The sequence below is a fragment of the Centrocercus urophasianus genome, unplaced genomic scaffold, assembly GCF_019232065.1.
Source record: "Centrocercus urophasianus isolate 14NV4802_14NV808 unplaced genomic scaffold, USGS_Curo_1.0 seq_9, whole genome shotgun sequence".
Taxonomy (NCBI): domain Eukaryota; kingdom Metazoa; phylum Chordata; class Aves; order Galliformes; family Phasianidae; genus Centrocercus; species Centrocercus urophasianus.
The window spans coordinates 34,132,057-34,146,583 of NW_024885532.1; the positions used below are offsets into that span (position 1 = coordinate 34,132,057).

Consider the following 14,527-nt stretch of genomic DNA (forward strand, 5'->3'; position numbering starts at 1 on the left):
CCACCCTATCTGCACCACTCTCAGCCTTGCTCCTGGCTGCAGAGCTGACAGGGCACCCAAACCCAGCAGGTCAACCCCAGCCAGCAGTGCAATTCTGCACAACTTTCCACAGCATCGTGTGTGCTCAACAGTCTGCTTCCACAGCTTCTGTTGTACCTTTGCATTCAACAAATAACTTTGCAAAATTCTGAGATAAACTGCTGGAGTGATGCACTTAAAGATAAATAGATGTGTAGCAATACTTGAAGGCAGAGCAGCTCTGCTGGTGCGCAGTCTTCATCCAGATTCTGCTACCAATGACAGCCACGGCTGTGTGTCCAGAGCCCCAGCCCTCTCACCAAGAGAAAGGACTGGAAAGAGCCCATTAAATATGCTTTACTGCCTTAAAAATGAACTTATGCTCTGTAATCACTGCATGTGTTTGAACCTCTCAGTTGTGGCACTGTTGGGTGAATTGACTCAACGGGAGCCGTTGTGCTGTGCAGGTCAGGACACAGAGCTGCTCTATGCTCTGCTGCCATCGATGCTGCTCTCTAAATTCGTACGTATGAAACAAAACAGCTCACCAGTGAGGAAAACGAATCTTTATTTTTTCTCTAAAAGCAGAATCCAGATACATGTTTTTGGAATGGTTTAGATGGTGGCTTTAGGATGGGAGTAGTCACATCACAGAAATGACACAGAACAACCAGTGAAGGAACGAAGAGCATTTGACAATTGCTTTACCAATTAGTCCCAACACTACTCTTAACTAATGGCTTTGCCAGAACAGCCTTTAGAATTGTGGAAAACTTCACCTACTCAATACAAGCACAGGGATAATGAGGGAAAAGGAACTGCTGAACGTAATTATTGCTGCCGTAGCTGTGTTTCTATTTCCTTGCACAATGTTCCATAATGTGCTGACACAACATTTCTTAAATACCAGAATGATTAAGAGTGTCATTCACATAAATAAGAAACAACCAACCAGCCAACCTAACCTTTTAAATCAGACTTCACTGAAGAATAACAAAATAATTCATCCTACAAAAACAGAGGTTTGCCTTTAGAAGGCGTAGACTGTTACACCAGTGAAACAGTGAGGATGAATGTGCTGAGATGCCAAGGAATAGATTTGGTTTCTGCATGCTTCCAGCTCCTCATGTGGCTATTAGATCTGAGAGGGGAAGAGAACTATTGCTGTCATTTCCCCTTTAGAGGTGCAAGGACAGACAGAGTAACAATCAGTTCAAGTGTAAGTTACACCAAGCCTTTAAGACCTGGAAATGGGAGGTGGAGAATGATTTACAGCATGCTCCCAACTATGAACAACTCAACGTACCAACAATGCCTTTATCGACAGCTCCCATGTATCTCACTGCCTTGTACCAAAGCAAACCCCATCACACACAGACACCAGTATGATCCACGCATGTAGAGACACTGCACGTGGGATCAGGCTGCGAGACACCAGCTCCTGATGAAGCCTTAAGATAGCTGTGACTATGGGCAGTGCGCTGTGGAACATCCACACACAGAATCTGAACGTCCCTCCCGTTCCCCACCACGAGGCCAGCTGGAACAACCACCTCACACTGACGATTTTCACACTGGTTACACGGTGAGTCTAAACGGTGTGCACATATATACTGAAGTTCAAAGAAAATTCTTAAATCCTACCCCCTTGATAATTTACAGAGTGTATAAAAGGCATGACTTGACGCTTATAAAACCTCAGCCCTTTTGTAAAAACAAACAAACAATAAAAAACAACAAAACAAGGCCACAGGATTTCGTTTTAAGCTTTAATCTGTTGTTACCTTCATTTCAGCAGCTTAAGCTCCTACACTAAATCACAGATACACTCCTCCGTGGCCTTCAAAGCAAGAAATAAATTAGCAAGAGTCACACTGTAAATCAAAATAAATAATTTCTACATTACTTTTTATTAAAAAAACGGTCTTTTTAATTGCACAGTATTTTAAATTTTCAGTAGCAATGCAAAGTCAGTTGGGTATTTTCTAAATGCTCCAGACAGCAGGAAAGCATCGTACCACGCTGCAGCCAGCAGCACCAGCCCGGCCCCGTCACACACCCCTCACCCTGCCGTGGTGCCCGGGCCCTGTGAGGTGCTCTGTGTGCACACACAGGTTTGGTACTTTATGGCAGCTCCCATTCGCTGCCACTTTCCCAGCAGAAGATGGGATGATTCAACAAGAGTCCAAAGGCCGCGGGTGTCACCAGGCTGGCTCTCCTTTCTGGGGTGCTGCATGCATGCAGCACGCTGCCGGCTCTCCCCACAGCAGTTTGCAGCAGAGGACCGAGTTATAGTTCAGACATAGCAGAGAAAACACGGCTCCTGCAGGGACGTGGTCTTACGTCCAGCCATTAGCAGCAGTTGGCAAGCAAGGGCAAGGTATTGAAAATGAAACATTTAAAGGTGTTTGTAGAAAGACATCGTAGCGATTAATACCATCACATCCCGGGCAGCCCGAGCTCAAAGTCAGGTGCCCACAGGATGCATTTAAGAACTCTAAATACTGACAACAGCCCTTGCATAGAGAACAGCGGAGCGGACGCCTGACATCGACGTGCACCCAAACACGGTGCATCTGCACACTGTGACAAGAGAACTGCTCTCATGGCTCAGGTCCTGCTTGCACACACAGCTTCTGCGAAGCACCCCAACAGCTCTCGATGCCGAGGGAAGGGAAGTGGTGGGATGGAGCTAACCTGAAGGTTCTCCTCTGTAACTGCAGCGCTTGCAGTGAAGACAATATTGACAAGATACCCCTTACCATTTAAGCCCAGCTGTTTGCATCAGTGCAATTCCGTAGCCAGCAGTACCACCTGCCCAGTACCACTCCTCCCCACATACTGCTGGTACTGCTCCCTGTACAGATCGGTCTGCCCCTCTTCCTCCAATACTCACAACTACAACAAAGGAAGAACCAAGCCCTACCGTTTGTCCCCCACTCATTTTGTTCACCCAACGTAAGAGCGTCTAAAGGGAACCAGCACCTCATTGCACAACATCAATAATCACCACGTAACTCCTGTTCTTACACTTTCAAAGTGTTTTTAGTGCTTCGGCACCAAGCACAGAACGTACAATGGGAATTTTCTACCAACCAACACACTCGCAGGGGTTCAGTGCTGCATTAAATCTGTGGAGGCATCCGAGATCCGGGCACCACAGCGTGTCTCCTGTTGGCTTCAGCAGTACGATGTGAAGCCTGGAGGCCAGAGGGCCCTGGGCACACAGCACAGGGTGTTCTGATGTTCATGGGACAGGGGAGATGAAACGCTTCTACTACAAACACACGTTGCTGTTCGCGTTCAAGGAATTCAGCTTTTGGCAGAAGCAAATCCCTACATAATAAATAAACATAGAAACTCATTAAAAACACAGGTACAATAGCTGCATTGTTAAAACAGCTGCATCTACACTATGGTGTAGTACTGACGTGTCATTCCATTCAAAAAATCTTAGGTGTGCAACCCAGGTGAGACCCACCGACCTCTGCAAACCTCAGCATCAGCACTACGTCAGCCCCTGCGCTCCAGCAACGCCTGCAGGCAGCCACCAACCAAAGCGAGGGGAAGGCTACAGCCGGACAGACAGCTCCTGCGCCGTCCCACGGACAGGCAAACGCAGGTCCCACACCAAATCAGCAGTAAGAGCCATCTGGAGCACTACTTCCTGAAATAGTTTGCTGAACACGGTTCAGATTATTGGATATGTCTATAAGCACAATGCTCTTCAGAAGCATTTACTGTATACCCAAATCCTACTCACTGCCACACACGGTGTCGCACGAGTAGTGAAAATGTCTTCGTATTCAAAGGTGCTTGGACATCATTTTCAGGCAGCATTTTACCTTTATTTTAGTGAGTTCACACTATGAAGATTTTAGGAGGAAGAAGATGCCAATAGTTTCTTTAGTTTCTTTTCTTTTTTTTTTTTAAATATGTGAAATTGAGACAGACACCTCAACAAATAACTATTTTTACTCGCCTAAATCTATTCTACATCTGAAATCTCTATTTTTTCAATAAGAGATAAAATGTTGCCCAAAAGCCTGTAGCCATACGTTTGTGTTTCTACTAAATCTACAAATCAAAATAGTTCTCAGTTAAAAAGATACAATTTGTATCAACAGTAAAAGGTACTTTCTGGTTCTTCAGGGCCTTTACATTCCAGCAAGTGTACCAAAATGATCAGCAGTAATTGTGTAAACCAGTGGTTTGTTAACACTGAAAAAATGTTACAATGGAGGGAAACCTAAAACTGTAGGCAACTGACTATGTCATGTAAGTACAACCGACATCAATTGCAAAATCTATTTCTATTTTATATATATAGATGTATATATATATAAAAGCTTAGAGGTGCTAGTAAAACCCATGACTTAAAACCAGAAATATCCCTTACTAGTACTAGAGCAGACTCACTCGGTCTGCTGCTAAGACTACGCTACCTGTGGCAAGCATTGGCTCCGCGACGCAGCAGGCCAGGAACTGATGCCAGGAACACACACAGCCCCTTCTTCCCAGCCCTCCCTCCCATCTGCAACACAAAGACAAAAAGTTTCACTTGTTCTTTTGAGCTACAATATCGTCACCATAGTGCAGTTAATAAATGTTGCATATCCTCAACACACAAACCCTTCCAGGCCAGCCTTGATAAATAACAAGTAAAATCAAACAGTGTCTTAAATACAAAACTTGCATTGAGATAATTAAATTCATTTAAAAACGGGTAAATATTTTATGAAAAACGTATTTTATCCGGTACACTTGTGCAGCAATACAAAGAAAGACACGTGAAACATCTAAACAGAACCCTAGCAAGTCAGGCCCCTTTCTACTGACCCGGAACAGCACGTGGGGATGGAAGCAAGGCGGCCTGTTTCTTGGAGGTACCGAGTGTTGGCAGTCTCTGCTGGGCTCAAAGGGGCTGCAAATTCTCAGCACCTTTGAAAACCAAGCAATAAGGCTTTCACCTTAGCCATAAATTAGTAAAAAAAAAAAAAAAAGAAAAAAAAGAAAAAAAAAAAAAGTAATTTTCCTCTGATTGCATTTGATCTTACCAATCAACTGCATCAACAGAACATGTAACTATTTAAACAAAACAAAGGAAGCAGTGAAAAGTGCCATGCTATAAATTACTAATATAAGGTTACCCATCTCACCGTTCGTGGTAACTCAATCATCTGTTTAAAAAATAAAGTCAGTGCTGTAGTAAATCTTTGTTTCCTATAAATAGATTATAGCACACACACAAAAAAGCCCACAAACAAACAAACACGGTGTTGTAAAAAGTTCAAAAACTTGGCTTGAAAATTGTCTGCTGGACGTAGCAAAACCCTCTCTCTGCAGGTTGTTTTAACACCGTGCAGGACGAACATCCAGCAAGTTAAAAAACAAATCCCAAAATCGCAACAACATGTAACAAGGATAGAAAGTGCTGCATATAAACCCCTGATGCACCAAAGATTATAACCAGAGACCACAGATTTTTGTATATATATCTCTCTATATATTAATTTAAACTGGAGCTTTCTCCAGACATGAAAATAGCCTTTAAAAAATTTTCAAACTAGAACACAAAACATATCGGGTACTCTGATGCATGGGGCTCTACATACAGACTCCGTATTACAGTATTTCACATAAATGGATTACTATATAACCTCCTTGCTGAGAAGGAGATCCCAAATGCTATTGTAGCAAACCTCCCTCAGCGTTAGAGCTGAGCTGAAAACTACTGGACACCACAAAGATGCATCATCTCAATAACCTAGCTGAGATTTCTCCACTAAGATGGCTGCGGCGAGCTGCTGAGCGTCTGTCACGTGAGGGTTCTTCTTCATGACAATCCTCACGAGGTCGGGGGGGAAGATGTTGCACAGGTTGATGTACACCTTCTCCCTGGTGTCTTGGTGCCTCGGGGGGTCTTGAGGGATTCCACAGTACGGTACACGCCACGTCGGGTCCTGCTGCTCCGGTAAGCTTTGGAAGGCAAACTGCTCGTAACACGGCTGTGTGGGGTTGCTGGGCAGAGAGTAGGTCTGACGGTAGCCGTAGGCATCCATCCCATAGCCCTGCCTGTCCCAGCTTCCCAGCCCATCTTGGCCAGCAAAAGGCTTTCTGTGTCTCAACGGAGAATTATCGTACAAACGTGAGTCTGAAATGCTATCTATCCTCGTGGACACAAGGGCTCTCCCCATGTGCACGGTCTTTGAGTGCGACGAACTCTGAGATGCAGAGTAGTCATTTGGACAACTAGAACGAGCACCGATGGTTGGATGCTGGAAATGCACAGCCATATACGGAATTGGAGGTTTGTGGTGATGCTTTGGTTCTTCGTGACTGTAACTTTGCACTCGTGTTAGGGGCTCGTGGTAGCTCTGTAGGAATGGCTGAGAGTTAAGGCGGCCATGCGGGTGCATATGTTGGCACTTCAAGTTCTCCTCCAGCTGCGGGTCAGGAGAGCTCATGTACGAGCGATCGCTGTAACCCACATAGGAATCACTGCTGCCACAGCTGACGCTCCCTTCACTACTGCAGTCAGAAGCTACAGAGCTAATCCTGTAATCTGTGTCCAAGGAGAAGCGCCTTTCAGGACTGCGTGGACCAGATATACTCAGACTTGAATATGCATTCAGCATGGAGTAATACCCTACATCCACTGGAGACTCGCATTTTGGATACTGGTCGTAAGGCATTGGTGTTCCGTGATTTTTGGTTGCCATCATCACTGTAGGATACTGTCCCTGTGGTCTTTGATCCTGAGGTGGAAAATGAACTCCAGATGGAAGGCCGTTGGTTAAAGGTGCAGTACTTTGGGGTTTTGCAGCAGAGGAGCTTGGTATACTAACTAATGAAGGTACAGACCTGGTTTCTAATTTGTTTTTGGTGGGAAGCTTTTCCTCCAAGTCTTGATAGACTTGAGTCCTTATACTAGGATCCGATTGCCTCTTCGGAGTGGCACGCTTCAGCTCAGAAGTGCCGTCATTCTTAGTGCTACAGGGAACACTATTGCTTTTTACCAGTCCTCCTTCACTTGTAGTTTTGGCAGCTGTACTTCTAGACATGGCACGAAGTTCGTCAGCTACAGATCGCTGAGGCTGATTTCCCCTTTCTGGGTGATAGTATTTGCATTTGTGTCCATAGGTACATTTCTTCCCTGTCAAGACAAAGATAATGAGATTTAAAAAAAAAACATCAGCAAGAAGAAAACAAGAAACAAAAGATCTTAATCATGAAACAATGGAAATCCTTCTCATTTAAAGTTTTACTCACAACTTGAAAGACTGATCAGAGGGCACCTTTCCTATGAAGACGTGTTGAGAGAGTTGGAGCTATTCAGCAGGCAGGAGAAGACTCCAGTGAACCTTACAGCAGGCATCCAGCACCTAAAGGGGCCTACAAGAAGTCTGGGGAAGGACTTTCTACAAGGACATGCAGTGACAGGACAAGGGATAACAGCTTTAAATTGAAAGAGGATAAATTTTGTTTAGATGTTAGGGAGACATGCTTCGCTGCGCGAGCAGTGAGGCACTAGAGCAGGTTGCCCAGAGAAGCTGTGTATGCTATATCCCCAGTGTTCAAGGCCAGGCTGGACAGGGCTTTCACTAATGCACAGTGGGAGGTGTTCCCACCTATAGCAGGGGGCTGGAACCAAATGATCTTTAAGGTCCCTTCCAACCCAAACCATTCTCTGGTTCTATGATTCTATGAAGATCTTGCAAATGCTATTGTGTGATGCAGAGTGAGAGTTAAGATCTCCTTTCATGTACTGTGGGTAAAAGAGGCAGTGGTAGTGCTCTGCAGCAACTGCTTCAGAACACAGACCAACATTACCAGACACACTTTGAGCTGAACACATCATCAGTGCGTATGCAGGCACTTGGTGTACTGTGCTAAGAAGACATACAAGTGGGAAACTTAATGTGAATGTTATGGAGCCATAAAAGCAGTAGACATTCAGCTCAGTTAAGATGGTCAGCAGCTAAACTTGAGGAAGCTCAATCCATTATCTGGCCAAAAGTAGCTTTCCAGAGCCTGAAGAATCCAGGCGTTGTTTTAGATCTCTTTCTACCAAAGACTGATGAAGTTGCTCCTTTAGTTCAGCTGGTAGATAGAAATGTTCTTTAACCATCACATTAAAAAAATCCCTTCAGCCTGCAATAACTCCAGTGCTCATCATTTTAAACATTCTCAGGCTAAGACGATAATGTAAAAACCTCCATCTAAAAGTTTTAATTCTGGCAGCATTAGAATAAAGCAGGGGCTGAGTCACCAGTTCCAGCAGTACAGAAAGCTGATGAGCAGGAAATCAAATTACCATATGGACACGGCTGCTTCTTGTGTTCTGGCACAATAGGCTTCTTCCTAAGAAAATTATCCAGACTTGGGCCATGGCGGCCAAGAGGATCATCAGGAGGCATAAATCTATAAAGCAACAAAAAAAAGTATTACAGAAGCAAATGCCCTTTCACATTCCTCCTGCACTAAACAAGAACCTCCAGGCGCTATAGCCTGCCATGCTAACATCTTTATGTTTGGGTACCCTGAGAGCTGTTTTCTTGAAAACAGCTGCAGCTTTTGATGTCACTGTACCACAGCCGCACAAGATCGACTTTCTGCTGCAGCACTGCCTATGCCACAACAAAAAGCCACCAGTAGTAAGTGGGTCCATCCCAACCTGGGCTGCTCTATGACTTCATGCTTTTGGAGCCACAGGTTCTCAAAACTGCTGGCTCAGTACACCAGGAGAATTTCAGTGTGACACTGTAGCACACGTAAAATACAGAATACACATTGGTATACACTAGAAGAGGCAAACAATTTTACGGTGAAAAGATATAAAAATACTACTACGAAAAAGCAAAGAAGCAGAGTTCAAGTACTTTCACTCACAACACCAAAAACATGACTAACTATTCCTTTTGTTTTCTTACATGTACTTAATGATTTTGGTGGAAGATAACAAATTCATACAAATCTTCAAACTGCGCTTTCCTCAGTTATGTAGTAGCACATATAAGGATAAAATGACTTACTTGTCATTAACAAACGAATACATTAGCAAGCGTTCATCTATGAACTTCTTCCACTCAGGCTTTTCATTTGCTAGATCCCTGTAGTTATCATTAGAAACAATGATGCCATCTGACTCAAAGGCCAGCTTCACTATAAATCGGTCATCGTAGCACACCACCCTTCTCCCTTGCACTCGGCGGGATGGTGTGAATACAAGAATCTTCTCTTTTTCCAATTTACGCAAGATTTCTTGATCTACAAAGAAAAAGAATCAAAAGTTGAAGAAGAAATAAAATGAAAATGTATTTGTTTGATCTCCAAAGACATTAGATTTTAGGAAGCGTTTATAACCATGTCTTAAAAGGTTATATTCCAGCAGAAGGTGTCTGATGTGTGATACTCAAAGCTAGAGTCAGCAGCCAACTGACAATACTCAAAAGAATACAAACACAACAAAACCCACAACAAATCGAAACACGGCGTGACTACTAACAGTACCACAAGGATCAGAAAACCTGCATTCTTTACAAACCTCAGGCTCTACCTAAATTTAGAACACCTCCTAAGAAGGCTTAAGATGTCATTTTGTTACCAAAATACATTCTGAGGAGCTCTGAAAGATGAGCTCAGGCTACCAAAGAGGGTAACCTGGACTAAGACTCTGGCCACAGCACCACAGTGCTAAGCACTGGGGCATCCCCACCTTGGGTCACTTCTATTGGCTATCGCTCTGCTCACAGCAGACAAGCTACGGAAGAAAAATGCTATGAAAGAAAAATTAACAGAAAGCTAGGCAACTCCTGAAACTGCAGAAGACACACACTGTATATGAGTCATGGCTCTTAATGATTCAGATCTCAAATCACTATTGTGCAGTGAAAGAAACCTGACAGAGAAAATGTTCCATACAGAAAAAAAAAGTCTCCAACAGGAAGAAATACAGCATAAATATTACAAATAAGCAATATATTTCAGGCCAACATTATCTGCTCACTAGAAAAGCCACAAGATTAAAATGATGTCCATCCTTTCTGCAGTCATTTTTCCCCCCATGCAGCAAATGATATGTAAGAGTCTGAAGGATGGCCATTTCTTTCCCCATTAAGAAAGAACAAAATATCTGTCATGTCTAGATAAATGGCAGGTAGTAATAAGAAAAATGCAGCTGTTGTTTGGTCCAAGAAGTTCCTCACAAATATGGACAGCGCAGAGCCATTCCCACATCAGTCACTTCAGACCTTGACAAAATTGCAGGTGGTCACATGTTTCAGTATCTCTGGAAATGGAGTGTCAGCACAATGTGCTTCTGCAGGCTGGCTACAAGCAGGCACCCTGCATCCTGCTAAGAAAGCTGAAGAACTCCTGCTTCACAGCACAGACAAAGAAGAATACATGATTCTATGATTCTTCTTCGATTTGCCTCCCATTTACCAGCTCCCTGACAAGGCACAGCAAATTCATCTTCCATTGGTAGAAAAATAGCCGAAATTAGAATTTCTGTTTTCTCAAAACTCCTTTTTGGGATTCTAGTCCTAGCCACAGCTCTAGCAAGTGCTACATTTCAACTCTAAGTAGTCAAGTCCTTATTACTCAGCCAATGCTCTTCTCATACCTCAAACACTAACATAATGAAATGACTTGAACAAGACCAGCTCAAGCCTTGAGACACGTTAATACATCTTCTTTCTCAGGTTATGGTTTTCTTTATTTCCTTTGCAATAGGCTACATCAAATGTTTACCTATGTATACGTTCTCTTTCAAGGGAAAGATCCCACACCACCTCTGATGAGGGCTAACAATACCTTTCCAAATCCATTTTTTGCCTTAACATGATATGTTCTAGTAACCAGCAAGCAAATTAAATGAAGCACTGGAAAGATCTTTCTAGAAATTCAGAAATGCATGTGGAAATCAAAACATGCTTCCATATTCTTTTAGCAGCCATCACTACTATTCTCATAAGCTTCCCTTCCTTTAAAGGCAGCTTTAAAGGCATGTTTAAAAAGCTGAAAAATAATAATAATAATAAAAAAATTCTGATTCTCCTCTGTTTCAACTTCTCAGCAGCAGGAAGACAACCCTTCAGCCTTCATAGGGAATCAAGAAGCTGGATAAAGAAACAACTGCATCTACATCAAACTGTTTGGAGAGTAAACACATTCAAAGTGAAGAAAACAAATAAATCAGCAGCCTTCTCACTCGTTAACAGTAATGTTCCAAATGGAACTGCTCCACGCTGCCGGGATCATTCCCTTTGCTCCCAGCACAGGGCAGTGACTCACTGCAGGTGACTGCAGACAGGGCAGGCTGGCAGACTCTGCTCACCACAAGAAAGATCATTCCGTGAATCACAGCTTTCAAACCTCTTTGCTGCCAAGGCTACACGGGCGTAACAGATTTAAAAATGGCAATTACGTCCCTGAAGACATCAGGAGCAGCATTAAAGAAAAATTTAGAAGGCGAGCAGAGAAAGAAGATGTGGAAAGGGCACTACTCTGTCCTTTTCTTTTCTTTCCTAAAGACTGTAATGAAGTTGGTGCACCAAAGATACCTTCTATTGCAGTCTTACATTTCTAACAATTTGCCCAATAGCCACTCACATTGAACAAAGCACCCCACCAGCCAGTGAAGGCAGAGCAGAGCTTACCTGTGATAAGGGCATCAGGTCTCGACTGTTCTTTCCTCCACGCTGGCACGAATACGGTGACATCCTTGTGGCCTCTTTCCAAAAACCAATCTACTGCCAATTTGATCCCTCGACAAGAAAAGACTTCTTTGTTCCCATGGCTGAAACACACATTAAATTTCCTTATTATATGACTTTGCTTTTCTCTGAGTGCACACGGAACACAGTGAAGCACACATCTCCCACCCAATGTCACGTTATCCACGTGCTCCAGAGTTTCTAAAGGCAAGCAGGAGTCAGTCTGAGCTTTGACCAAACACTGCCATCAATTGTATGGCATGGGAGAGGGATTGTGAATCTGCAGAGTACTGTCAGCATCTCTTTGCAGACTGGAGAATAAGGAAAAAACATAAGCAGAGTGTTAAAAATCCTCACAGCCCAACCAAAAATCTGGTATATAACAGCCGTAATGGAGATTTGATATGGGACAGCTGAAATGCTGACATGAAAAAGTGCAAATTTCTTAGGAAATGCTGGCAACAAATAGTGAGCCCTGAGGGCACGGTGGCAGAGCCCAGCAGGAGCTTCCCTCAAGCTCAGACAGAGGAGAAGGATTCCAACACCAGGCACTCTACAGACAGCTCAGGCAAACTGGAAACACCCTGTTAAAGCAACAAGAGAAAACTAAGAATTTGCTTAGTACTGCACTCAGGAAGGTGAAATTAGTTGTGTATTAAAAAACCATGGAGAGGCGCAAGTTCAGCAGAATATGATCAGACACAAGCAAAACAAAAGAAGTGCACCCATTGTGCAATAACTGTCTGAGGTAAAGTGAGAGACGCAATTATTTCATTTTCTGAAGGTAGGTGACGCCTCGTCTGACTTCCACATCCAATTTCAGGCACCACAGAACATGAAATACACAGGAAAACTGGAAAAAATCCAAAGGAAAGCAAAACGAGACCTATGGGGAAATGCTGGAAAAAGCGCATTCAGTTAATCTAGGATAAACAAGCCTATGGAGGAACAAAACTGTCTTCAGCACATCGCATGTAATTAAAACAGAGCATGTCTATCAGCCATTGGGCCCCCATGGTCCTGGGGAGGCTGCAGAGGTGGCCTCTGGGAGGACGGGCTGAGGCTGTCCCATGCTGCACACAGCTGGTTCCAGCCTTTTTTGCCTGCAATTCTACTTGGTAAGCAATTTCCCTGTCCTTATTTTGAGTTTTCTTGCTCTCGTTCCTCCTGTTTTTCCCCAGTCCTGCTGTGGGGTGGTGGTGAGCAAACAGCTGGGTGGGTGCTTGGCTCCCAGCCCTGGTCAGCCCATGGCAGTCCCACTGAGCAGTGATGGCAAAGTCAGCACAAAATGCATGAGAAACAGTTAAGCAATATGCTTGAAAAGGCTTTCTAACTGACTAATGGGACAATCTGCCTAGAAATGATTTGGAATCTCCTCAGTGGACATTTGTAAGTACAAGTCAGATGGCTCTGGTCCAGGTTTTGTCCCCATGCACAAGAGGAGATCAGCAATTTCCACGAGGTCCCTCCCAAGCCCACAGCTCTGCACAGCAGAAGGGATACACAGGATGACAGCAAGCTGCTAATAGCAAAAGGGACAAACAGGGTGACAGCAAGCCATTAGCTTTTGCCTCACTGGCTTGCCATGTCCTGTATGAACACCTCCTCATCTGGCTTTTGAAAGGTAAGAGAATTCAACCACTAAGGAGTGATTTGTGAAAGATATGAACAGAGCTAGTCACCTAAAAGATCTTCCAGTAGTAAAGTTTATAGGGAAATACAAACCCTAGAAAAATATTTTAAAACTTGTGCTTTTCTCTGTTTGGCAGAACCATTCTGAAGTACCTGCTGCTTCCACCTCTCTAACATGCTGCACTGCTCATGTTTCTTGACAGTCTGAGGGAGCCTGAATAATGCTGCAATGGATGAGACAGCCCTGTAGTAGTGAGAAAAAAACAGAAGCTGTTTAGATTTGAAATGCCTGCAGAGGGTGTGGCGTGCACCTCTAGGGGCACACAAGGCCAGGCTGGATGGGGCCCTGGGCAACCTGATCTGGTAGGTGGCAGCCCTGCCCACAGCTGGGGATTGGAAGTGGGTGAGCTTTAAGGACCATCTACCCAAGCCATGCTGTGATTCCACTGCTCTTATGAGTCTACAAGTTGAAAGACAAGGAGTTGTGGCTGACACATCTCACAGAGCATTGTCCTCAGCAGAGGCTGTGTTGGATGTCACAGGCTCTGCACAAAATACCAAAAAAAAAAAAAAAAAAAAAAGAGAAAAACAAAACCAAAAGACCACTACCAGAATGTGGGTTTAACCAAGAAATTGCATTATTTCCATTATTTCCTTTTCCAGCAGTTCCAGAGACAGGACCTGGAAACGTGAGCTCCGTACTAAGACACTGCAGTTGCTGCAGACTGTCAGCCCGTGGGTTTTAGCTGGCACAGGGACAGTTACTTCTGCTGGGTGACGTGAGGTTTCCCCTCTGCACGCCTCAGCCTCGCAGATGTAAGGCCTCCCCTGCAGAGCTGATACAAGAAGTTACTGCTCACGCTATCAGCAGGCCATGTACAACCGTACACACACTGCAATCCATTTTAAAACAGTTGGGAAGGGTTTGTTCCAGCTTCTAAATTCCAGTGAAATCATTGTACTGTTATTACTCTAAACAATCTCTCTGGTTTCCAATGGGTAAGACCACACTTCACTCCTTACAGAGAACAAGTGTTTTGTAAGAGTTCGTTTTAGTAACAGTATGAACAGTACATTTTTTCCCATAAATGTGAGAAATTGTTTCTGGAATGAGATGCTGGCCTGAAAGAGATGAGAATTCTTTCCGGTTGCTTTCC

The 14,527-nt window shown here is 43.9% G+C and overlaps 1 protein-coding gene across 5 annotated transcripts in view; it reads right to left on the reverse strand.

Moving 5' to 3' along the window:
• Positions 1-569: 569 nt before the first annotated feature.
• The window catches only part of ZC3H12C (zinc finger CCCH-type containing 12C), a 40,557-nt gene continuing 26,599 nt past the window's right edge, over positions 570-14,527 (reverse strand). For all 5 annotated transcript variants that reach the window (XM_042839175.1, XM_042839173.1, XM_042839172.1 and 2 more), the window contains 4 exons: positions 11,682-11,821; positions 9,054-9,288; positions 8,336-8,442; positions 570-7,174 (listed from right to left, as the gene is read on the reverse strand). In XM_042839175.1, coding sequence (XP_042695109.1) covers positions 5,778-7,174; positions 8,336-8,442; positions 9,054-9,288; positions 11,682-11,821 — 1,879 coding nt within the window. In that variant the 3' untranslated portion in view covers positions 570-5,777. The remainder of the gene's footprint in view (positions 7,175-8,335; positions 8,443-9,053; positions 9,289-11,681; positions 11,822-14,527) is intronic.